The sequence below is a fragment of the Heliconius melpomene genome, chromosome 14 (assembly GCF_056956725.1).
Source record: "Heliconius melpomene rosina isolate 202511_hmr_F chromosome 14, ASM5695672v1, whole genome shotgun sequence".
Taxonomy (NCBI): Eukaryota; Metazoa; Arthropoda; class Insecta; order Lepidoptera; family Nymphalidae; genus Heliconius; species Heliconius melpomene.
In genome coordinates this window covers 3,112,445-3,139,565 of record NC_140402.1, presented here as the reverse complement: position 1 = coordinate 3,139,565, position 27,121 = coordinate 3,112,445, and the positions used below count along the sequence as shown (strand labels likewise).

Here is a 27,121-nt window from a genome sequence, read left to right as displayed (position 1 = left end):
TCGTTAACTTAGAAGTTTTACGAAACGATTTATGCATCAATTTTGAAATGTCATATAGCGTACTTCCCGTGGACATACAGTTAGGTATAGCGCGCACTAGTGATTTTTGTCACCGTGACTGTTGCGTCACTGTCACCGTGTACATTACACTTAATGAAGGTGCGCGCATTTGGATACGTGACAATTGGGTGACTTTTTGTCCGCGGAGGACGGCAACACGCCGGTGACGCAACTGTCACCGCGTCCATAGATTTGTATGCCCGTGCGCGCATTAGCAACTAAATGTCACCTCCCCCTTGCAGTTTCCAGACTAGTCGTCTTCCGCATAAACATGAAACAGCAGCGTGTTGCATTGCAGCACCGAATTTTTATTTCAAGAATGGCGTCAAGTTCATCACCAAGGCAAAACGTGTGTTTTCATGAAGATGAAATAGACAATGACAATACAGATTGACGAAATTGAGTTGAGGCCATTGCTCTAAGACAAATGAAAAGTTGAAAGCCAATATTTTCTACGTTTGCTTTTTTTTCTATTTCTTAATATAAGTGCACAGACAACCATCTCTTCGAGATCCATTTTATCAAATGTAAAAAATTTCGTCACTGTCATCGCAAGTGCGCGCAGTGGCGAAAAGTATGATGACATGTCAGTGACAAAAAAATTATTGTCACCGTGACAAAAGTTACCAGTGCGCGCTAAGCCTTATGAAATTTTGACATGAAGTGAGAACTTACAATATATATAAAGAGAAATATCAATGAAAATTTATAGATATTTCATGTAAAAAAATTAATACAAATTCATATTTGTAGTTAATTTCATATAAAGTAAGTGCACATACCCGAAAACTTAAGTTTGTAAGTTTTTATAAGTAGCCTAACAATCCTGAAATTGATACGGAAACCTCGGTAAGTGAGACCAACTCGCACTTAACCAGTTTTTTATTTTAAAGTAGAACCGACATAAAATAGAGTTGACAAAATTCCTTTTTATAAAGAAATGTCGCCTTCATTTCGCAGGGTATGTGATAATTTTCTCTTCATTTAGCCTTATAGAAATACCTCGTCCGATACTGAATTCCTCGACAACCGAACCCAACCTTGATATGGACGATGTGTAGTGTAGGTGAATTCAGAGATTTTTCAATAACTTATATTAATATAGGTTATACTTACATCTGATTTAGTTTGAAAAATATTAAATTATAACTTTTTTAAAGGACTTTTTCTTTCTAAGCCGATAGTTTGCCTTCGGATTGGCAATAAGTACGCAAAATGTAATTATGAATACCTCTTTTTAATAAATGCTAATTCTTAGGCTGCGGCACAGTGGAACAAATGTGTGGCAGTAAATGCGACAGGTTTTGGCTTCGATTGCCATTCGAGACATGAAATATTTAGTATTTTCATTTATATGTATTTTATGTATTTCACAGTGCGTCCATTCGGCGGAGAGTTGGGAGTGGAGTATCTTAACACTAGGCTCATATACGGAATAATAAATATATATGGAAAAAAAAACTATTAAAAAATAACTTAAATACCATATTACCTACCCTACGGTATCTTCCTCGGGTTAGCTATTTATCGAGTTATTTCGAAAGGCGCCACCTCCAGTAAATTCAATACGTTTGGATTCAGGCTGATGTAAATTCTCTAAATATTCTGAATTCTGTTGAACCAATTCTCTTTACCGTTGTCCTCAAATATATGTATTTGTTCCTATAACCGAACATACAGTAATTTTAACATTAAATTCACCCAAAAATAGAAAAATCTTGATAATATTGCTAAATAATTATACATACTAGTAACATATAAGCGGCTTGGCTCGCTTACGCTTATATTTATGTTATATCGAAATTATACAAAATATTTATATAAATTGTAGCCTATACGTCATTCTGATATATAATGTATATTACTGTAAAGTTTTATCAAAATCCGTTTCGTAGTATTTGCGTGAAAGTGGAATCCATCTTCACAAACTTTCACATTTATAATATTAGTAGGATTTCTATGTAATTATTTACATAATATGTCGTATAATTTATTTCTGTTCAATAATTATAGCGTAGAGCAATATTTAAAGGAATATTTCTAAGCACAATTCTGTATTCAGCCTTCATTTTATAATTAATAAACTACTAAATAAGTAATGTAAACTTTACTTTAGAAACTTCTTTTTATGCTGCTATTTAAATTGCTGATGCTGGTATTTAAATTTAAGTGTGAATTGATTAATTTTCTTCCCAAAATAGTAAAAAGACATTTTAAATAGCTTCAGTAGGCAGAGGGAACCTAGTGTTAACCCACTTTCTGTCGGATTCTGGAGCATTATTAGGCTTATATTTTAAATAGATAAGCCTATTTAATCTCTTATGAAAATATAACATCTGGCTATCATGTATATGCGTTCTATGGTTCAGATTATAATCTAAAGCTGATTTAGTTATATATCTGCTTTATCCTATTATATTATTTTTATTATAATGATAATCTTTCTAATATCATAAAAATGTGAAAATTTTTTAGGAAGGATTGTTCCGTCACAAAAGAATTACTAAACTGATTTAGGTAAAACTTTACAGTACATTTTTTTATAGATCTGAATACCATATAGGTTACAATTTATGTAAAGATTTTGTGTAATTTATCTAATATATCATCAGTCCAGTCTTTTTATTGAGGCCAGTCGTGGCGCAAGTGCACAAAGCGTGATTGTAAACCGAATGGTTGTGGGTTCGATCCCCACTCAAGGAAATTAAATATTTATTTAAAATGTATATATGTCCATTTCTTCGTTCTGGTGTCGAGACAAAGGACCACGACAACGACTCCAGAATTCAGCGAAAAGAAGAGAATGGAGTGTTTTAACACTAGGCTCCTCTGCCTACCATGCTGAAAAAAAATGACCAATCTATAAACTATTGCGAAATTCCCTAAAATGAATTAAATAACGAACGAAAAATACTTATCAATCTAAAATTTGTGGAAATTTATTTGAGTAAACAAGAAGTTTATAACATAACATAATATATAACATATTGTTAACTTCCTGAGAAACTGATGGATACTTCACGTACTTCAAGTACTTATGCAACTTATTCCATTTCCAACATATTGGAGCGAGAACCTGCAATGACTTGAAAACTTCTGGGCCGCTGCATCTCGATGGTTGATCGTTAACAAGGAATCTTTAATGTTTTACTTTTTATTTTATAGTTTAAGCTTTCTCATGTATGTAAAAGAGCCTTATATTTTGTATAGTATTATACAAATAAGTTAATAAATATATTTTTTGCTTCTTTTTTCTGTTTTACGAAGTAATACAAGAATAATTAATACATAGGTACATTATAATATTTTTTTATCAATTCGTATAATTATTTTTTTGAGGAAATGTATAAAATTTTAAACGTTACAGGACCTCGAACCTTTTTCATTTAATTAAAATAAATTATTTTATTTAAAATAAATTAATCTTTAATTATAAATTTTCATCAGCTAAAGTTTAAAATAATAAAAAAAAGATATTCTCTTATTTGCGAGAAGAAAAGGCCTTTACGTTATTAGGCCAATACACATGAAGCTAGAAGGTACCTATAATAGACCCTCAGTAAGATAATTTCGTTTTGATCGAAACAGACGAGGCTGTTATTGGAAATTTATTAGTAGGTATGGTTAAGAGTGAAAGTGCAAAATCTTTATAGAACCTTATTATTTAACCTTATGCCTAATTTTAAACTAAAAAATGTGTTTTTATAAAAGTTTATGGTTTATAAAAGTTAATTAACTACTACTATTATTATATGGATTTAGGCCCTCGGGTCACAAGCGGATCACAGTTATTGAATTATTATTTATATTTTCATTTCTTCACTCTAGTACCAAGGTAAAAAGCGCGGCGTTGAATTCTACCATCTCTGTTCCCATTAGGTTCCCACTACCCACCCTGCTATATGCGAGACATAGCGTGAAGTATTTCTATTCATCATATTTTATTCATCATACATCTTGGGCATGAAAACAGCTTCTGATTGTAAATGCAATACTTGTATTTTATGGAAAGTACTATTTTACATCAACAGGAGATATTGTGAATAACCATATCAGCTGTCCAACAGGCTATCACAAAATATCTATTTCAAGACACATTTTTACAAGAGTCACTTTAACCTAAAAAAATACAGTCGAATTGATAACCTCCTTCTTTTTGAAGTCGGTTAAATAGAAAACTCTTATATTTACTTTACTGATTATAAAAAACTTATCCCCAGTCACAAGTATAAATAATTAATAAATAATCCTATCGTTTAATAACTAATTGTTTTACTTAGTATATATTTAATATTTGAGTAAATATTTTACGTTAGAAACATTTTAGGTGAACTATCAAGGGATTCGAGGATTCGGGATTCTTATTTAAATTTCACTTCATTTTATTTCAACCCTTAGAGAGAAATTACGGTCCAAAACTTTGAATGTATACAGAAGTTACTTAAAATAAACATTTGTATAATTTTTTACACTAAAAATAGTTTATATTTTGTTTTTCTTCGGCTTTACTATGTTTTCCACACATATCATTGTAGGCAGAGGGAACTAAGGAGGAGGGAGTTAACCCTATAGGAAATAAATGAATTAATCTATATATATAAAAGGACTTGTCCTCACTGACTGAGGTAAGACGCGCGCACAGCCGTAACCGCTAATAGTAGAAACGTGAAATTTGGACAGATGTTTACTTTCGTAATCTAGACATCCACTAAGAAGGGATTTTGAAAAATTTTAAACCTAAAGGGGTGAAATAAGGGTTGAAAGTTTGTATGGAAAAAAAAATAAATCTGCATCGATTTTTATAAAATTTGAAATTTAGATTCTTAAAAATATTTCATTGAACACATGTTTCGTGGTTTATTAATTAGCAAGCACCCCTAAATTAGCAAGCGAAGCTGCGCGCGTCCGCTAGTCATGTATATAATAATATTATTCCCTCGAGTGGTAATAGAACCCACAACCTTCGCGTTATAATTACTTACATGCTTGTGCCCCTACGGTCTCAGTATGTTATTAAAAATAAATATTGCATACGCTGAGTTAGTTTATAAACCTATTGTCTAAAGTTCAATATAAAATCAGTATTGTAAAACAAAGTTTGCACAATGCTGTGAACGATCGATGCATTTTGCATATTTTAAAATGCATGTCCCCATTAGCTTTCCGTGTGGTTGCCAATTTTCTTTATAGGGCGAAATCGGTATTCATCATATGCTAAAGGACATTATTTTTAAATATATTCTGCTTTGAAACCTTTCCTTGTCTTCGCTCTGGAACTCACAAACCGCGGCGTTAAGTTCCGCAAGTCAATATGCAATGCCTCCTGAATAGGCTTCCTCTGCCTACCCTCCTACATGCGGGATACAGAGTAAAGATAATATTTTTTTCTCAATCGCTCTTTAATTATACCTACGTTGATGAAATGTTAACCTATCTATAATAAAATATTTTCTAATATAACTTAATGATTTTTAATATAATCTTAGCACTCTTCGAAAAACATTAATTTGCAGCCAATTTCCTAATTTATTATTTTCTATATTTTGATGGTACATATGTGTCTACGTCCTTTAAAAGATAACAAAAAGATCCAGAACAGTGAATAGCAATAAACAAGACATTTACAGCTATCAGAACAAAGACAGTTTTCTTCAAAGGAATTCGAAGTAGGTTACGGTAGTACGTTTTCCATTATAGTTTCTTAGTAATTACTCTCTGAGTGTAATGTTTACACCTATTTACTGAATCGTAAAAACACAAAAGTATGGTGGCCTATTTAAAAGAATAATGGAAACAATGAAAGAGATATTTTATTTTTTGCATTTTGTAACATATGTTCCGAGTTTCACAGTCCAATAAAGTCCATATTTAATTAGTTAAAATAAAAAAGTAAATAAATGCTATTAAAGTATAATTAAAAAAATATTATGAACAATTATTACGAGTGAAAAAGTATCTAAAATATTTATACTTAATTTAGTTATAATATTATGAAATGAATCTTCTCCTTTTTTTCTTCTTTTTACTTGGCATTAGTCCCGGCTTTTATTGCCAGAGTCTGCCTTCCGACTCAAAACTCCTCGGTGGTTAGTCCATTGCCTCATTTCGTGCATCACGACATCCAACCATCACTCCCTTAGGCATCCGGGAGTTCAACTCCAGAAACAGACATACCAAGGCACTTCCTTTCAATATACAAACATGAGACGAATAACCTAGGTGTATCTAGGTTCAACGGATGAACTTGACCTAAAATCTAACAGTACTCATACAAATATAATATTTTACGTACATCGTGATTATAATTTAGTCCGGCTCCAGACATAAAACGAATCCCCCTGAAGGCTCACCATCAAAAAGTTATTATTTATCGCATAAAACTTCTGACGCAAAACAAGTAACACGTTTCGGGATTTGAAAGCGCAGTAAAAGTGCTTTATGTACACGTTAAACGGACGCGTCCTGATTCCCGTCAGTCATAGCGGTTCATGGTTCTAATAAACTGGGAACAGATACGAGCTGGACGTTTTCCATTAATAAATAGTCAAAAATATTGAAATGACATTTTTTTAAATGAAAAATGTCAATTTTTTAATAAATAAATCAGCTTCACGCTGTATCCCGCACACAGTAGGGTAGGCAGAGGGAACCTAGTGTTAAGGCACTCCGTTCCCCACTTTCTGCCGAATTCTGAAGGCATTGCTTGTTGAGTGGCAGAACTCAACGCCGCGCTTTGCCTTGAAACCAGAGCTAAGTAATGGAAATATAAACGTAAAGAAATATTTCACTTTCTCGAGTGTCTTAAAAGACCGGTTAAGTGCGAGTTGGACTATCGGGGCTTAAATACAACTTATAAAGTTAACATTTTGTAAGAAATGAACTACAAATAATTTTATGAAAATGTTTCTATGAGTTTTCTTTTTATGGAAACTACGCAACGAATTTTATACAAAATACAACAAAATCTTCATAAATGCTCATATCTTTTAAATGTGTGGAATTAGAAGCTCGAGCTTTTTCTTGCTTCAAGAGACCATATTGAATATTTTATATTAATTTCAGCTTGATACCTCCGCAAGATCTTGACAGACGGAGTAGAAAGTCATCCTAAAAGAGTTCCCTTTTTACCTTTTAAGGAAACCCTCAAAATTCAAAAGATACTATAAAAAAAACAAAATCTTATTTATTATTGACTTAAAAATCGTGAAAATTGAGGAAATTCTGAAAATTAAATGGTACTATAATCTTATTATACGTCGTTGTGTTCAATTTGTGGCCCATTTTATCGGAGGCCTCCGAGAATTGCTAGTAATAAGCGGAAAACTAACTTATTTTGTATCGTGATGAAGAAATATATTTAAAGCGAAAAGCTGATTTTCTTATTATATCCTCGCTTCTGAAGTGTTGGAGTGATATGAAACTTTTAATAAGATTTATGAAACGTAATACAGAAAATATTTTAAAAAATAGAGTAACTTTTAAACTTTGTTTTAGCTGTGATATAATTTCAAATATGTATATATTACTTACATATATTTATTTTAAATAATGTGTTGTTGGCTAGTTGCGTCAACACGAAATGCCTCCAGAATTCAGAGGAAAATAAAGAACGGAGTGTCTTAACACTAGTTTCCCTCTGCTTACCCAGCTACACTCGGTTTACAGCATGCAGCTGAAAAAAATACATATTTGACATATCACAAACCTATATTTTATAAAGTTATATGAAAGTACCTAAATAATTTTACTTACGAGTATTTCGGTTTTGTGTACCTTTTCTACTTAACTAATTTGTATTAACAAAAAAAATGATATATTATAAGGAACTTTAATATATAATTATTTATGAAATTGATGTATTCACTGGAACAAAAGAAAAAAGAGCAATATAAAATTCCAAAGGATTTATTTAAATTATTACGAACCTCATTACCTTAGTCAACGCTACGTACACTTACAACTGTATCAACAATGGTTCCAAGTTGCAATACGGATATGGGTAAAATAATGACTACGAAATTGCCCTAAAATAAAACGATCTCGTGAACTAAACGAATATAGCGGCATACCATTAATGGAGCCATCCCTTTTATTGGCCGTAAAGGTTTACACCGACTCCGGTCACAGAAAGCTAAAATGTCGTTCGCACCTGGCTGTTAATATATGAACATTTATATAGAAAATGCTTTTATTCCTTTATCTTTCTTTGTTTCTTGCAAACAATATATTCATATTTTTGGAAATTATTTAATTATTATTATCATAGAATTGCTTATATCCTTAGCTCAGTGTCTTAATGAAAACAGTGTTTTAACACTAAGCTCCCATATTCCCTCTGTTTTTCTATGTGCAGCGTGAAACTGAAAAAAAATGGTTATAATTCTCTACATGTAATAGCATTCTATAAAAAGTAAATAAAAAAATAAAGCAAATAAAATAATAAAAAAAAGCAGTTTAGTTTAGTTTCCTTTATACTTTATTGCACACAAATAATAAAAAAAGAAAAATATAAATAGCACACAAAAGAAATAAATAAAAACAAGTAGGCGAAGGCTTATTGCTTCCAGCAATCTCTTACAGGCAACCTTTGATAACAACAATGGACTTAAAATATAAAAAGAGAAGAGTGGAATAACGTTACGTGCAAATAGAAATATAAATTAAAAAAAGATAATATTAAGTAAATATATTAAATTATTATACAAATTCCTTTACGATTTTAAAACGTGACGTTTACGTTTTAAAATCGTAAAGGATTTTTCTTTCAACGTAATTAAAAGAAGTAGCGCTCACCATTACACTATACCTTACCGCTCGCTACATTTTAAACTGTGTCTTACAATTTTACAAGAATATCTACACTTTATGCTTTAAAGACTTTGGACCATTTAAAAATAACAATTTGCTGGTTTTTTTAACTATTGTCTTAATAGACTTTTGTTACTTTTGAAAAAAATGTTAATATATAATTTATTATAGATGTTTTACTAATAAACAGCATAAAGTTTTTTTTATTTTTTATATAAAAGAAACATTTAAAATATTCACACTTCCACCACTCAACAAGCAATGTCTCCAGAATTTGACGGAAAGTGGGGAACGGAGTGCCTTAACTAGGTTTCCTACCCTGCTGTATGCGGGATTCAGCGTGAAGCTGATTTTTAACTAACTATGTATACATAATATAATTATACGTAATAAATGGGACGTAGAAAGAGAAATGAGCTCTATCTCGTATTAATATTCCATTGGAAAGGCGAGAGAAGTAAGTCACTACACAAAAATAACTATATTTGATATAGAGAAAATTGTTAAAGTATTTTAACCACAAACACGAACACCAGTTCTGATCGAGCCCACAGAAGGCTGTCGACCGCAACGCGCCGTTGACGTGACGTGACAAGCTTTGCAAACTTTTAAAGTGTTGCCTTCGTTTACAATTTGCTTCAAAAACAAAATGGAGAACATTGTACCACCACAGTTATGTTCTAGTTAATAGGGTTTCACATAAATAAGACTATTGTCGTCGTCGGTTGTAGGTTCAATTTCCATTCGGGGTAATGAATTATTATTTATTAATTTTTCACTCTGGAGCCAAAGCAGAGCGTGGCGTTAAGTTCCGCCGCATAATGCCTCAAAAGATCGGCGTACGGAACGGTTCACTAGGTTCCCTTTGTCTACCATACTATATACGGGGTACAGCGTGAAGTTGAAAAGGATACATAAATGAAACATTAAAAGAATGGCTACTATTACTTTATCTTCTTAGATTTTTACTATCCGTATATTAGTTATCTGAAAAAATCTAAAAAACTGAGTATTTCTAAATCATTTTGAATTTTCTTTACGTGGAAACATAGCGCACGTGACTAAATTTCTCAAATATAAATTCCTTTCAGATTTACAAAAGTAAATAGACATTTCCAACTGTAATTTTAAACTTAACATAAGAGAGTGCAAGAGAAATGTAAAAGTAAAGCGTACTGAACTCAAATAATCCTTCAAAGAAACAAAAATGAAACTCTACCTTTGATGCATAACGATCTAAAACTCCATCTTAAAATTTAACAAGGTGAAATATGAAACAACATCTTAATTATATCTTATTATACTGTAAAACATCTTTGCTTCCATAAAGTGTTCCTTTAAAGTATTATTATAGCATTTTATAACTTTCCTCAACTTAAAATAAGTTCTGGAAAACAGTAGAAAACTTGACCGCACCTCTTGGATGGTAACCTCTAAGAGGCGCAGGTTCAAATCTCGTGTGTCTAAAAAGTATTCTTCTTTCTTAAGTATAGAATAACACTTTAAAAAATGTAAAAAAGAATATTGATGTGAAATTCCAAGCTCTATAAAGAAAATATAAGAACTCACAACTCCTTTGACGTTTTCAGATCGTAAAAGAAATATTAAAAGCGGTCAAAAGCCGCTGACGAGGCGAACTTTATTGTATACTTTTTGACAGTAACCTTGCCGCACTCGCATCAGTGATCTGGAAACATTCTGACAGTCCACTTACTTTTTATTTACGGCAGTTACCAAAATTTTCTTAAGGAATAGCGATGCATTATTTTTGTTAAACGAAGGGGAAGAATTTTGAAATAATTTCCAAATAAACCCCTGCAAAAGAATAGAATTCCTATACTTTTATATTTAAGTTGGTATATTATACTATCCACTTTCAAAAATGAAATCTCAATACTTATTTATTTTATAAAAGTTAAAACTTCAATCTACAAAAGTAACAGCGTAAATAAAAACAATTACTAGAATAAAATTAAATTAGTACAATACAATATCAACAAAACAATAGAACTCTACAAAGTTAAATAAAATAAAGGAGCAAAAAGCTCCCTAGGGAAATGCGATATGGTGACGCCAACGGTGCAACGCCGTCTAGCTGTCCGCCGTCTAGACGCTTGATTAGCAACTAGTGTATAAATTAAATGAGTTCTATTCACTCTAAATGTTTCCTAGTCTGTGGTTATTTTACGATGACTGTCTTTACGACGTCACTGACGTCACTGATGCTGAAGAGACGAAAATCAAGTCATCTTCACGATGTATTCTGCACACAGCAATATAGGCGAAAGGAACTGAGTGTTAAGACACTTCGTTCTCCACTTTTCGCCGAATTCTGGAGGTATTGCGTGTAGAGCGAGGAAATATAAATTAAAACATATTTTTCTCTTCGGAAATTTAATTTTGCTCGAATGGGGATCGAACCCATGACCAGTTGCGAATTCACTTAAACACAATGCACCCTAATATCATTAATGATTTTTAAAATCGGACGTTGAAAAAACCCCATCTTAGCTTTGTGTTATAGGAAATGTATATATATAGACTCATTATTCTTTTCAAGAAATATATGAATATAATATTACGACCCGTAATAGAAAAACTTTAATAACCCAATGGACCCTTGAATCCTTCGCAAATATTTCTTTTATTAAGGATATTGACCCATATTTGGCTTTTTGGTATTGTGGATTAGATGTTATAATATTTTTTTTAGGTTCATACTGTATCTTGCACGTAGCATGGTATTCGGACGAAGACTAGCGCTTCAGTCTTTCCTATAAGTGGCGAAATTAAACGCCGCGCTTTACCTCGACACCAGAGCGCAAAAATGAAAATGTAATTTCATTTATGCGCCACGAATTGCCTTAAAAACGATATTAATTTCTCGTATGTGTCATATTCAATTAAATTCTATTTAATGATATATTAGATAGATTATAAATTAGCAACGGTTGCCAATTTCAGGTAACTACAAACTATTGAATTACTAACAAGCAATCTCCAGATATTGATTTGATGTAGTCTCAAGTATCAAAGGTTATTGTGGAACCTAATTTGATTCACGTAATTGGAATATATATGTGTGAATTTATTTCTTTTAAATCATAATTATATTTAATTAACTTTAAATATTATATTGTAACTAGGAAAGCTAAAAATAAATAATAATAAAAATAATTAAATATCTTTAATAAACCAAACTAAACGACTTCTAAAGTAATTTTGTTAAAATGTTCATTGTAAAATATGAATTTAATATATTTTAGTAAAATATTACAAATTATTTTTTTATAGAATAAAATATCCAATACTTTTTGTATGACTCTCCGAATATACATTATTAGAATGGAGATTCAATGAATAGCCTTTATATGGATATAATAAAAATATTGGTCCTACCTATTGTATTAGACAATTATCCTTATTTCTTATTTAGAATTTATTATTTATATAATTTTATATTTGTTTTTAGCAATGGCACAAGTGTGTGACTATAGCCACGACATATAACTCTATCATATACGTACGACAGTTTGTGGGTTCGATTCCCATTAGAGGAAATAAAGAATTTAATACCTTCAATTCTTCGCTCTGGTGTCGAAGAAAAGGGCAGCGTAGAGTTGCGTCACTCAACAAATTCCGCGGAAAATGAGTCGGGGTGTCTTAACTGGGCTCCCCCTGCCTACCCTGCTGTTTGCGGGATACAGCGTGAAGCTGATAACTTTTTAGATGTTTGGAACTATAATTATAATTTAATATTTTGATATATAATAACTACTACCATAGAGTAAAACTAACTTTTGATTTCAGCGTGTACCTGAAAGATGATTTTGCTGTTCTACCATATTTGGAAGCAGGTTTTAACAGGGTGAGCATTGTTAATTGTTAGAGTTTCAGATTTTGTATTTTAGCTTGTTAATCCAATTACTCTATTATACAGTAGTACTCGTATAGTATATTTGCGAGTGGTTTAAAATATTTACCTTCCATTTTTCACAGGGAACCTATAACACTCCATTCCCCATCTTCCGCCGAATTCTGGAGGCATCGCGTGTTTAGTGGTGGTCATCGCCGTGCTTTGCCTCAACACCAGAGCGAAGCAATAAAAATATTAAGTATTTCATTTCCTTGAATGGGAATCAAACCCACAAACTGCCGCATTTTCTGTCGCACGACGACGGTTTCCAAGAGGCGCAGGTTCAAATCCCGCTACGTTTTATATGTTCCTAAAAACGTATTTTTCGTACGTAGTGTGGAATAACACTTTAAAAATAATAAAAATATAAATTTAAATGAATATTTCATTTCTTCGAGTAAGAGATCAATCTTTCAACCATCAAGTTACAGTCAAATCCTCGTGGGCTAGAACTGGCCACACTATTAATATTATATGATTCTTATAATAGGTTTCCCAGTTCAGGTGCTGAAAGACACCATTTAATATATCGCTTAAAAGTTACGAACTTGCTTCCTGTTTTACTCCGTCCTAATTTATAGCGAACATTGAAACTTCGAAGGTCTTTACGCGTCACAAGTTTGTTGAGTAAAAGGGTGGCTACCCGTCAAAGGCGTTAGAGTATTTACATAAATAGTTATTATAAATTGATCGGCTATTATAAATTGAGGCCAGTTATCTATCTATATAAAATCGAAAGGTCACTCACTCATCACGAAATCTCAGAAACTACATGTGCTAGGAATCTCAAATTTTGCATAGGAGTTACTTATAGAACGTAGGTGCTCGCTAAGACGGGAATTTGCAATATTCGACTTCTAAGGGGTTGTTTTTGGGGTCGAAAGTTTGTATGAAACTTCGTTACTACAAATGCTAGGAGTGTCAAATTTTGCATGGACGTCACTAGGACGTAGTCATGGAGACAGAAATTAATAATAACATAGTTCACACGGGTGTGACCGCGAGCGGGCCGCTAGTTAAATAAATATATACTTATAATAAAATCGTAAGAGGGTACGTGTCTGTACTTGGAAGATATTTTTAAAAAATGTAATTGGGTCCCTTTATTAACGTAATAGAACCCAAAACAATGAGTTTTATTTTTTTTGTCTGTTTGTCTGTGCGTTTGTAATCGCTAATCTCAGAATCGGCTTAACCAATTTTCTCTCAATTTTTATAGGTAATGGTAGAAACTGTAGGTGCCACAGCGTGGTGCGGGGAGATACTGCAAGCGAGGGCGGCGGCTGCATCAGCTAGGGCTCAGGTGGGCGCCGTCGCCGCGCTAGCTGCTGCTGCTGATAGGTGCCGTGACCTGGTCGCTGTTACTGATGATCAACAGCGTATACTGGTTTGTTGTACTGTTATTATAATTATTTATAAAGAACGTTATAAATCAAAAAAATACATTAAATAACTCTTTGATAAAACGATCTTTTTATACGAGTAGTGCTTAACCATGTAATATAATTTACTGTCCTATGACTTTTTGTTTATCCTTACATATAAGTATAGTATTAGAAATTTACATATACTGTTCTTTTAAGTTAGAATATATATTTTTTTCAGCTTCACTCTGTATCCCGCACATAGCATGGCAGGCAGAGGAAACTTAGTGTTGAGATACTCCCTACTACTTTCCACTGAAATTTAGAGGCATTCCGTGTTGAGTGGCGGAACTTAAGGCCGCTCTTTTTTGCCTTTATAACAGAATGAAGAAATAAAAACATTAATAAATAATTATTAATTCCCCTGAGTGGGAATCGAACCCGCAACTGTCGCATTGCAGACGCTTGTGCCCGTCACGACCGTCTAAATATGTATAAGAAATTTAATACGACATTCTACCATTACCACTACAGCTCACAAACAAATCCTGGTGTCGAGTAGTAGGCTGGCGTCCAGAGGACGGTCCTCGACCTTTGACAGAGGCAGTTAGCGGTGAAGCCCTACGCTTAGCAGCTACAGGGGTTAGAGACTGGGAGGCACCAGTCATTCTGAGGCGGAGAGCCGCACCTGACCCTATACTGCTGCCTTGTAGAGGATCTACTGTTGCTTTGAATAGGTAAGTGAGTTACATTGAAAAGATTTTTTATTCGCACTTTTTTTATTTAGTAATTATTGTAAAAGATATTTAGACAACGATAATTTTATGGTTTTTTTTTTCTGCATAGGATATTTCATTCATTTTATATATACATAGGATAAATCATGTTTATCTTGCTTATTATTTTTTAATTCAACATTTAGAACACTACACCAGTTTCAAAAATAATAAAAAAATAGGTTATTAAATAAAAAAATTAAATTGTATTTTAAAACATATTGTAACCATAGCAAATATTTGTCTTGAAGTGCTCAAAGTTCTTACATATATCTTATATAGTCTTTAAATGGATGAACTACCTATATAATATTCTAAAATGTAAATTACAAATATATTTCCACAGGAGCACATCTCACGTAGTGTTCGTATGTGAGCCCAACAATTCCATAGAAGGCGAACGCGCACGAGGTTCTCTACACTCTATACGACGAGGGTCCCTTGACGTACGATCTGTGGCTTCCGACGGGTTGAGAAGGACTTCCTTAGCTAAGTTACAAGGATTGCCCCTTGAAGCTCCTATTACCAAAGTAAGAATTTGAGCTCTTAATTAGGTACTTAAATAGTATTGTCGACGAGTGTAATCGCCTTGAAGTTAGCTGTAGATGGCTGCGCAGGTATGATTTTAGATTTCTTTCTTACTTTGATTATATTCCTCTCGAGAGAACGATACGTAAAAATTCAGAAAATTTTGGCCACGGCTGCACTTTAACATACGGGAAGAAACGTAGAACTGTTTTTTTTTAAACAAAGGGGCAAAGGAAAAGGGAAAACTATCCTTATCAACTCCATGTGAAGGGGATCCTTTGGCAATCTTGCAAACACGACAATCTGGGTATGATTCTCATTTAGGAAAAGAATTTAACAAAACTTAAGGCAATACTGAGTTTCACCGCTCCATACGCAACGTCTCAAAAGAGTATCGAAATGTGGGGAACATTAGGTTCCCCCTACACCACAGCACGAAGTTAAAAAAAATATATAAAAAATAACACAATTCCAGGTAATATCCCTATTATCCACGGCCACAGAAGGGGCACCGCCATCAACCGTTGCTTGTATAGAGCGAGCCGTGGACATGTTGAGGACCTCCGAACTGTACTCCCCCCAAATGCGGGAGGACCCCAAACTGAGGGCGGAGGACCCTATCGCCACTGATCTTATTGGTGCTTTGTTGTCGGTGAGTTTTTTTTTATCATTATATAATTTTTATTATATTTATTTTAAGTACCATAGAAACAGATCAAATGTTGGTCCGAATTAGATACTAAAACAAATAAAAATATTTTACTTATGTTAAGATTTTTATTTCCAAATTATTTTAATTAATTATTATTTTTATATTTATGTATTTAGCCGAAATCATATAAATACATTATATTTAATTTATGTAATATTTAATTTTTCCAATGAACACAACCCCAATTAATATATTTAATAGCTTATTTTATATACGTAATGTATAATCATTTAAATAAAACGTCCTAAATGAGAATATAACATTTCTACAATCCCTAAGTAAAGTATCGAAAGTGGAAAAATACAAAATTCTTTTATTGCTGATCTGAACTAATAAGGGTAATTTTCGATAACAATCAAGTTTATAAAAAGCATAATTATATATAACATTTTTTTTTATTTTGAAACAATTTCATTAAAACCAGCTTCACACTGTATCCCCACACAGCAGGGTAGGCAGAGGGAACCTAGGGTTTTGCCTATTGGCAGAACTCTACACCGCGCTTTGCCTCGACACCAGAGCGGAGAAATAGAAATATAAACTTAAATAAATATTTTTATTTTCTCACTAAAAATAACCCTTCTTAGTAGTTCAAAAGAGCACTAAAATAACATTTGCAATTTTTCACTTTCAACCTTTACCTACGGACCACCTATTTATTTAATAGTTAAATCCCACATGCATAGTCCCTATAAAATATCTACTAACAACAATTTATCTGTTCACAATCCTGTTCGGGCTGAAAGCGGGAGCAAGTGAATACAGGCCTTATTTACATGGTAGGAGGTTTGAAATTAAAATGAAGTCTTCCTCTGATGTGATCGTCTTAGATGTTTTCTGACGCTTTTATAGTTTCAGGAAGAGGCCAAGAGCCGTGTTGTTTTTGCTAACAAAACTATATAAGCATTTTGATTATTATTTATTATTATTATTATTTTAAATTATTCCTTATTAATTAATTTTATTTTATTGATATAATGTTGGATTCAAATCTCTATTTTTCATAATATATTAAAAAAGTTTCAGCAAAATTTTAGTTGAAATATGAATGTCATGGTTAATATGAAACAGTTTAAATGTATTTGTTGCGAGTTCGACCACAAGTAACGTTGTGGTTTAAATGCGGGTTTAAATCGAGGGATTATATTCTATACTAGCGTCACGCTCGTGGCTTCGCCTGCTTGAACTATACTGTGATTTATTTAATAATCTCAATTTCACTTTAGTGTTCAAATATAGAAAACTAAAGTTTCAGCCAATTTAATAAAAAAATATTGCAATTTTGTTCGGTTAAATACTTTAAATTGCTATTTTTTTTCTATTTATGAGACGATTGAAATAAAAGTAACAGTAAATCTCAAAATAATCAGATAGGCCTATCGTGAGATTGTCGTGTACAAACGCACAGACAAACATAAAAAAAAACTCTTTTATTTTCTATTCAAAGATAGCGATCAGTTACAATTTTATTATTTATATGTACAGATTATAAATATTATATTTTAATTTTTAACGTTATAGTTAATCCCTTATCCGTAGAATACAATATGGAAAAATACAAAAAGCTTTATGTTTTTATATAAAACTTGTTATTGATAAAATGTAAAAATACGAGTATATTGTATTTTTGCATGAAACTATTTATTGACATAATATCAATTCGAACATTGACAGACATTTTAAAAGGCTTAATAATCTACATCGAAAAATACGTTTACGCCGCATTCATGTAGAGTACTTTTATAGTCATATAATTTATGAAGGCAATGAAGCCAATTGTGGCATGCACCAGGCGATGGGTTGTGGGTTCAATTCCCGCTGAAATGCAGGATGAAACTGAAAATGTCATGAATTACTTAATATTTTCATTTCTTCCCTCTGGTGTCGAAGCAAAGCGCCTCCAGAAATTGGTGGAAAATGGGGAACGGAGTGTCTTAACCCTAGGTTCCCTCTGCCTATCCCGTTACGTGCGGGATACAGCGTGAATAATTCAAGCAAAATTTATATTCGCAATATTTAAATCTTTTACATAACAGCGGGCTTTACAGAATATGCTATTCAATCAAGTAAGCCTTTAAATCGAAAGGGTTATGACAATGAATTTTTGATTAAAATTTTGTAAGCTCCGAAAAGCTTTATGTAGGGAAAGCTCTTAAATTATAATAAAATATTATTTAGTTAAAAGAGTATAATGCTTAAAAGCGAATTACGCTGTTGATTTTAAATATTATTGTATTTTTTTATATTTGCATAGTAATATTTTTAAATTCTTAATCGGCGTCACGTTGTATCCTGCACAGAGCAGTGTAAGCAGAGGGAACCTAGTGTTAAGTCACTCCGTTTCCCGTTTTCCGCCGAATTCTGAATACTTGCATTGGATGTTGAGTGGCGGAATTCAATGCAACGCTTTTCCACGACACCAGAATTAAGAAATGAAAACATAAATTTAAATAAATATTTCTTTTCCTCGAGTAGGAATTGAACCCATAACCAGTCACGAAACTTTATGATAACTTCACGCTGATATAGCGTGAAGCTTTAGTGAAGAAGCGTGAAGAATTATGTTTATTAACTTTCTAATTTCTATATTAGGTAGGTACCAGATTCGAATCCAACATTTAGTAATTTATCTTTTTAAATTAAAATACATAATGAAAATGCTTTCGTAATGCTCTCATTTCTATACAATTAATTTGCTACCTTCGTTTTCCTTTTAGCTCTAAAACACGCTCTGTAACAACTTGAACATTGCTTTCAGTACTGAAATCTCTTGTATCTACTAATAAGTCTACGTATAATATATTAAAATTAATAATTTTAACTATAATGAATATAATAATTTATGTATTATTTTGTTATGTACGACTATTCTATTTTTCTTATTTATTCTCTATAGAAACTCGTTTTTCACTACGTATTTACATTTTGTATGTACAAATATGTATTATATTGTATTTTATAGTAGTTTATCTATATATCTTTAAATATATATCAATTATATTTCTTTTATTTTATATATAATTATTATTATTCACATTTAATAAATAATTATTTAATTATTATAGCAAGGTACTACCAACGTGTTGTCTTCGCGAAGAAGCAGCAACGATTCTACAGTTGTCAGATCTCAGGCCAACAGAACTAATATGAAGCATAAGGTAAAATGACATTTTATATTAAATAATTTGAAAATAGGATTTAATTAAACTTAAAAAGCACCTATTTTAAGATTATTATAAATACAAACCTTGTAATGTTGATAATATAAGACTTCATGACAGGCTTTATAAAAACACTATTGGACCCGAACGCGGCTTCGCCCGCTTGAACTATACGAATATTTATTAAATATATTTATGAAATTATTTTCAGTTTTCAATAGAGAGATGCGTTAACCAAGCTCATTTTGGGTGACGTTTTCTAACAACAAACTTTGCAAATCGTTACTTAGCAACGGTGGTTGTTATTAACATGGCAGAATAAATTGCTTGTCAAATTAATAAGTGTTTTAATATATTGGTGTATATCGACAATATTAGAAATATGAGAAAAAAAAGTATCCTATGTTCTTCCCGAGACCCCCAAGTATCTCTATATGAGTATTTTATCACAATTAAATTAGCGGTTTGGCCCTGATTGCGTATAAGACAGACAGACAGACAGACAGAGTTACTTTCGAATTTATGATATAGGTATGGATTGTCCAAACATTATGAACGACTATTTTCATATTCTCAAAGCATATTTCAATTTTTAAAGATAGATAAAAAAGATAAGAAAAAGAAAAGCTAAAATGAAATCTCCTATAACACAATGAACTAGTAATTGATAAAAGCCCATACATATACAATGTATGCAGCAAGTACCTGTAGACGTAATCGCGTGCCTCGAACGCCACTCGTATGAATACACGATCCTTATCATCTTTGATAGCGTATTGTAATGCAAGCGCTATAGAATACCTGTCGCTACAGTATATAGAGACGGGTAGAGTTCAATAACTCTATTCTTTTCTAGTGTTTTCTATGAAAAAAATGATAATATATAAAGCTAGTTAGTTGTAGCGCAAGGGTAGAAGGGTGTGACTATTAATGCGACAGGTTGTGGATTCAATTCCCACTCAAAGAAATTAAATATTTAATTTTATAATTTTTGATTTCTTCGCTCTGGTGTCGGTGATCTTTGATGGCATGTTGATGATGCATGATGGCACGTATAGACGTGAAAAGTCCTAGACTTTCCTCTTTTCCCTCCTAGAGTTCTATGAAATGGTATAAAATATTTGAAAATTATATATATCATTATATATTTCTTTTATATGCCTGTTTAATACTAGCTTCTCATAAATAATATTATGTGTAATATTTGAATACACATTTCAAGTTATACAGTGTTATTTAAAATATCAAGTAAATATATTAAAGGCAATTCTAAAAAAAATCTATCTGGAAATTCTTGTAATTCAATTGAAATCATTGATTGGGACATTGTTATGCAAATACTCTCGAATCTCACTTGCTTGAACAGGAGCATTGTAGTAATATCGGCATAATCTCTGCCAGATTTGTCCCTGACGTCTATTTTTTTTTAACTTAACGCTGTATCCTGCATATAATACGGTAGGCAGAGGGAACCTAATGTTAAGGCACTCTGTTCCCCTCTTTCAGTAGAATTTTCGAAGCATTGTGTGTTGAATGCCACTCAACGCCACCTTGGTACGAGATCAGAGAAAAGCCTTCAACTGCCGCGTTACAGTCACATGCAGCAAAAAAACAATGCATTCATTTTATGAGTTCAATATTTTTTCTGCCAATTCTTTTATTTACATTCTTATATTCATCTTATATGGTAAAACAGACAACCGGCCAACTCCGAGAAGTGTTGGACACAGCACTAAATTGGGACTTCGAGATATTCCGACTAGAAGACCTAACCCGTGGAAGGCCACTCACTCACCTCGGCCTTACCTTAATGGGTGGGAGGTTCGATGCCTGTGCAGCGCTGGAATGCGATGAACGTACCCTCTTGCATTGGTTGACGGTGGTGGAAACAAATTACCACGCAGTAAATACCTATCACAATTCAACACACGCTGCTGATGTTTTACAGGTAAATTTTATAATTCGTTTTTGTTAGTCAAGGGTTAAATGTTAAAATTAACTATCTTTTTTTATTAATATAAAAATGTATGACAGATTAACCCGTTGATTGGCTTTCAACATATTCTTTCAAAATAAAGTCCGTTTTTATTACTTTTTATTGTTTTTATAACTTTTAATATAACAACATTTTCCTAACCAGGCTGTAGCGTTCTTCCTAGAGAAAGATCGTCTAAAATCCTTACTAGAGCCACTCGAAGCGGCTGCGGCGTTAATCGCTGCAGCGGCCCACGACATCGACCACCCGGGCACGTCGTCCGCCTTCCTCTGTAACTCACGGCATTCATTGGCGATATTGTACAACGATGTTTGTGTACTGGAGTCTCATCATGCTGCGTTAACGTTTAAACTTACTCTCAGTTAGTATTTTTTTTTCTATGTTATCTAATTTGTGAATTTTGAAACTGTATTACGTATTATATATTTTTTATTAAGCTTTACAGTTAATAGAAATATCCAAAATATATTTGATAGCAACATGATTCTTTAATAATATTTCTATAACAATTAAAAAGTTTCATTTCCAAATATAATTTTAAACACTTCTACCACAGACGACGAGCGCGTGAACATCTTCAAGAACCTGGACCGCGACACGTACAAGTCGGTGCGCCACAACGTGATCGACATGATCCTGGCCACGGAGATGACCAAGCACTTCGAGCACCTCGCCAAGTTCGTCAACGTGTTCTACGCCAAGCCCACCGGCAGCAAGGAGGACGGCATGCACACTGACGTACGTACACACACATACACACAATATATAAATATACACATGTATATACATAAGTTTTATTAAAATCACTTTTATTTCTGTAAATTATTTCTATAATTTCTTTCTATAATTTATTTTTGTATTTACGAAATTTTCAGACTCATTATTTATTTATATTTAAGTATTATTTCATTTGAATCATTCTTTTATATTTAATAAACTGAAAAAATAAATAAACTACCTCATTATATATATATATTCCAGGAACCACTTTCCCTAGACACAACAGCTTTGACGTCGCCAGAGAACGTGATTCTAATCAAAAGGATGATGATTAAATGTGCGGACGTCTCCAACGCTTCCCGACCACAAAAATTCGCATTTGAATGGGCGAGGAGGTACAAAATTATATTTTTTTAAATACCGTCCTGGGTTTTTTTCTTTACAATTCGTCTGAATCTATACAACTGTTAAAATCACTACGGTTAGTTATTTCTTTAACAAATTATTTTAATATAAAGGAACATTTAAAATAGATTAATATAAATTAAAATTACAACAATCGTATAAAACATTTTTCATAGGTATAATGTTAAAATGTGAACGTAAAACATAATTAGATAGAGACAGCTTACAAATGAAATAATTTTAAATCTTGTTACCTTCTCGTTACAACCAAATTTTCTACAACATTTAAATAACGACTATTACATATCACACTAAGCTTAAACATACATTTTCTTGATTACATCCCCTACATGAAATATTTATCGTAATTTATATTTTTATTTTTTCGCTCTGGTGCCGAGGCAAGAGCGCGGCCACTAAAATTCGGCGAAAAGTGGGAAATGGTGACTTACCATTGAGTTCCTTTTACCTACCCTGCTATAAAAAGGATACAGCAGCGTGAAGCTGATTTTTTTAAAATATAACAAAATACAATTCCAGGATAGCAGAAGAATATTTCCTACAAACTGATGAAGAGAAAGCGAAGGAGTTGCCAGTGGTGATGCCCATGTTCGACCGCGCCACGTGCTCCATACCGCGCTCGCAGATCGGCTTCATTGACTATATTATTATAGACATGATGGAGGCTTGGGCTGGTGAGATATTATTGTGATAAAAATATCGAATAACATATTTCAAACAATAAAATAATTCCATTTAAAATATTCAAAAAATACTAAAACCAAAGATAGCTTTTAAAATAAACATAATTTTGTTTAAGCCTTGTTACAGTCTAATTATGCAATTAACATACAGTAACCTTTCCAACCTAACTCATTTAGTGCAAAACTACGTATTTTCACATTTTAAATCTATTTTCAAATTTTGAAAATAGATTAAAAAAACAACTATTTTTTAAATTTAAAAATAGATTTTTTTAAAAGTGCTTATGACGTAATTGCAGTTTTGTTAATGAGTAACGACATTTAGTGTGCATCTCGAGTCGAATAAATTTATAGCTGTGGTGTACTTTTATCACTTAATGAAACACGTTTTTATACTTAAGTGAAGTGCTTTATAAGGCTTGATAAAAATACATATTGAAATTTTTAAATAAAAGAACGAACTATTTTAAACGGATAATTTACATACATTGCTTCGTATTCGAAAACATTCTTTTGCACTTGTATTTTTATAATAACCTGAACTCTACCTTATTTTTTAAGATATCAGTTAGGGAGTATTACGAAGTAAATTTTATTTATATTTAAATATATCCGGCCTAGTTTGTTAAACAAAGTTTGTTTGGTAAAAAATTGGGTTCCGGTAATCAACACGTTATGTCATCAGTATAGGCGGGAGCTGAAGAACGAAGTGTTTTACTCTAAATTGTTTCTGAATGCCGAAATTACGTATAGAATAAAACAAGAAGTCTTTTTTTTTCATATATAATATTAGCTCATTGACTATATAGTAAGACCAATATTATAAAATCAAAGCTTTTCATGTTGACACGTTCATTATTCGCAAGTAAAAAGATTAGAACAACCAGTGAAAATTTCTTTCTTGAAAACAATCAACAAACAAAGGCTTTCGATTTATATCGTTTATTAAGAATATTTAGTTTAGTATTTATTTATTATCAATAAAATTTAAACAATGAAGAAAAAAATAATTTTAAACAGTTTGTTTCTTAAATAAATTACCTTATAAGTATAATAAGCCGTATATTAAATTGTTAAATAAAAATAAACAACGAAGAAGAAAGGCTGTCATGGCGCAGCGGTACAACGCGATCATTTTCATTTCTTCATTATGGTAATTAAAGTACAAAGTGCAGTGTTAATTTCCGCAAGAGAGTAAAAAATAGGACGGATAGAGGAGAATGGAATGTATAAACTATTAAAATTAGGCTACCTCTACATACTTTTTATACACTGTTACAGTGTGATAGCTTAAAGTAAAATAAAATAATAATAATGTTTAAAAATTCAAATATTGAATCTGTCATGGCGCTGGGACACAGGCGTGTAACTACAACGCGACACGATTGCAATACCATCACTCACACAATGCCTCAAAAAATTCGGCGGGAAGTGGGGAACGGAGTGTCTTAACACTAGGTTTCCTCTGCCTACCCTACTATATGCGGCATTCAGCGTGAAAATCTAAAAAAATATACAATATAATTATTTATAATATTTTGTTTCCAGCATTCATCGATATGCCCGAGCTTGTGACGCATGCGCGCAACAACCATCAGCGCTGGCGCGAGCTGGATGAGGCGGGCGTCACCACCATCGCCGACGTCAAGCGCGCGCAACGCCAGGCCGCCCTACCGCCGCACTCCACCTCACAACCTACTGCAGAAGAATAAAAAAAAATTAAGTGACATTTGCAATTTGACAATTCTATTTATATTTACAATTTTTTCAGCTTTAATGAAAATATAAATGAAAATATATTTGAAAATGGCATTTGCACGTTCGGAATGCCGTAACCAAATGACAGAATAGAATTTGACATTGAATAATTGTAATACGTGTACTTAATGATCTGTACAACTATAAAAGCTTTAGTGTTATCATTAGACAGCGAGAAATGTCTTGTCTTAATATGTGTGTTTTTAATAACAAATTTTAAATAATAAAACAATTATATCAATTGTCGAAACGCGCTTTGCACTTAATTAAGGTGCTTCGTGAGGCTTATAAACGTAATTTTTGAAAAAACAAAAAATAAGCATGCCAAATAAATGAAATGTAAAAAAAACTAAAACCAATGACAAAAAATACCTAAAATTGTTATTTAATTCCGTTGTATTGTAAAATTAACAATCTTTCACATGTACTTAATATCTGTAGATATATTACTAAATCTAAAGAAAATTCTTCAATATACTAAAACTGAAAAAAAATAATTAAAAAAATCTTGCGAAATAATTAATGTTGCTTGAAAACATGAAAAAATACTATGAGGCTTAACAAATAAAAATTGTTTATAATTATGTTTGAAGTGCTACAGAAATGGCCTAAATAATGTGTCTAATTAATGTTTCATATTTATGACTCGGATTCGAACACTAATAATAAATTTTAATTTTGAGCTACCATATTGCCAAAATTATTATACATTTCTGGTTTGTTTCTGGGGCCAACTATTATTCTATATTGTCATTATTAATCTATATCAAATTAAAGTTTGAATAAAAAAAAACTCGGACTTGACGCTTAGGAATAACAATATATTCCCGTGAGCATTATGAAATGAAAAAAAATATATAAAATGATAAGTCTGAAACGGATCATCGGCGCAAAGCCTTAACGGATGTTTCCGGAAATACGCTTATTTTATACCTTATATCCGTATTTGTGGGTATTGTATTGTTATCTGCATCGACATCTATACATGGATACGCCTATATATTAACTTCAAATAAAAGTACAATTTTTATTTGATAAACAAATGTTCGAGGTACGTCCATGTCTACATGTCGCTGGTCTACTAAAGTAGCGTTAAATATTAAATCAAATATGTTTATTGATGTATTTTAACGTAACTATTTTCAATAATATATGAGTGTTTTAAATTTCGAATAAAAAATATACTTCCGGTGTCATTTGCTAATGTCAAAATGCCTAAATGCTTATAAAAAAACCCATCAGTTTGTCTGTGGTTTTAAATGAAAGTAATGATTTAAGAAAGTTGAACTATATAAATGACATCGAAATTATATGTAGATACGAATATTCGTATATCGTCGTACTAAATGTTATCAGATATGTGTATTACAGTTGCCATTTAGACGGGTATTTGATTTGTTGTAGATAAATACGTAATATAAATTCCGTGATAGAGTGCCATATATAAAGAGATTGGCAAACTGTCGTTTGAACGTTTCCATTGCGCGCCATGACACTTTAGGTACTTCCGCAATGTACTTCAATTCAACTTGTCTATGCTTCGTTCTCATACACTTAGAATCCTATCGACTAGAAAAACATGTCTCTTAAAATTGGTCCATATACACTTGAGCTTCGAGAAAAATCCTATTTTTATATATAACTTTTATAGTACCTACTTATATATATATACCGAAACCTTTCGGCCTCGTCATATCAAAATTTCAAATTTTTGAACGTTTTAACAACTTTTTCTAACTAGATCGTTTACAATTTCGTTTCTTCAACAAGTGTGTGTTTGCATGTGTACGTTTTATACTAACGAATACTCGCTATTCGACCTATACACTTAGATCGCTTACTTCGTGTTACTATTAACATAATTTATTATATTCGAATAAGATGCAACGTGTTATACTAATTATTATTAAAGTAGATATATATTCGTCTTTATGACGCTGGTATCGTAAGTTAAGTATTTATACATATTATTATATTATAACTGATACTATAACGAGGTTATTACGCTTCCTTGTGCTCAATGTCAATGTAACGGTCTAAACTGATGTAGAAGTAATCGTGTTTATGTAAATCTATACAGGGGGTGAGATATTAGGTTATAGGAGGACCTACCAACAGATTACTAACAAACCGAGAAGTACTTAACTAATTAAAAAAGTCCATAATCCTTAAAAAGAATATCCATGCTATTCTTCCATATTATAGGAACTTTG

At 32.1% G+C, this 27,121-nt stretch overlaps 1 protein-coding gene across 8 annotated transcripts in view; it reads left to right on the top strand.

Moving 5' to 3' along the window:
- Pde8 (phosphodiesterase 8) overlaps positions 1-25,904 on the top strand; it is a 149,731-nt gene extending 123,827 nt beyond the window's left edge. For 7 of the 8 annotated variants that reach the window (XM_085197224.1, XM_085197228.1, XM_085197229.1 and 4 more), the window contains 13 exons: positions 12,679-12,736; positions 14,004-14,171; positions 14,683-14,885; positions 15,271-15,454; positions 15,928-16,104; positions 16,911-16,943; positions 19,230-19,322; positions 21,022-21,273; positions 21,466-21,682; positions 21,878-22,059; positions 22,303-22,436; positions 22,987-23,141; positions 24,699-25,904. In XM_085197224.1, coding sequence (XP_085053350.1) covers positions 12,679-12,736; positions 14,004-14,171; positions 14,683-14,885; positions 15,271-15,454; positions 15,928-16,104; positions 16,911-16,943; positions 19,230-19,322; positions 21,022-21,273; positions 21,466-21,682; positions 21,878-22,059; positions 22,303-22,436; positions 22,987-23,141; positions 24,699-24,862 — 2,020 coding nt within the window. In that variant the 3' untranslated portion in view covers positions 24,863-25,904. The remainder of the gene's footprint in view (positions 1-12,678; positions 12,737-14,003; positions 14,172-14,682; positions 14,886-15,270; positions 15,455-15,927; positions 16,105-16,910; positions 16,944-19,229; positions 19,323-21,021; positions 21,274-21,465; positions 21,683-21,877; positions 22,060-22,302; positions 22,437-22,986; positions 23,142-24,698) is intronic. The other variant, XM_085197223.1, reaches the window with a different exon arrangement.
- The last annotated feature ends 1,217 nt before the right edge of the window (positions 25,905-27,121 follow it).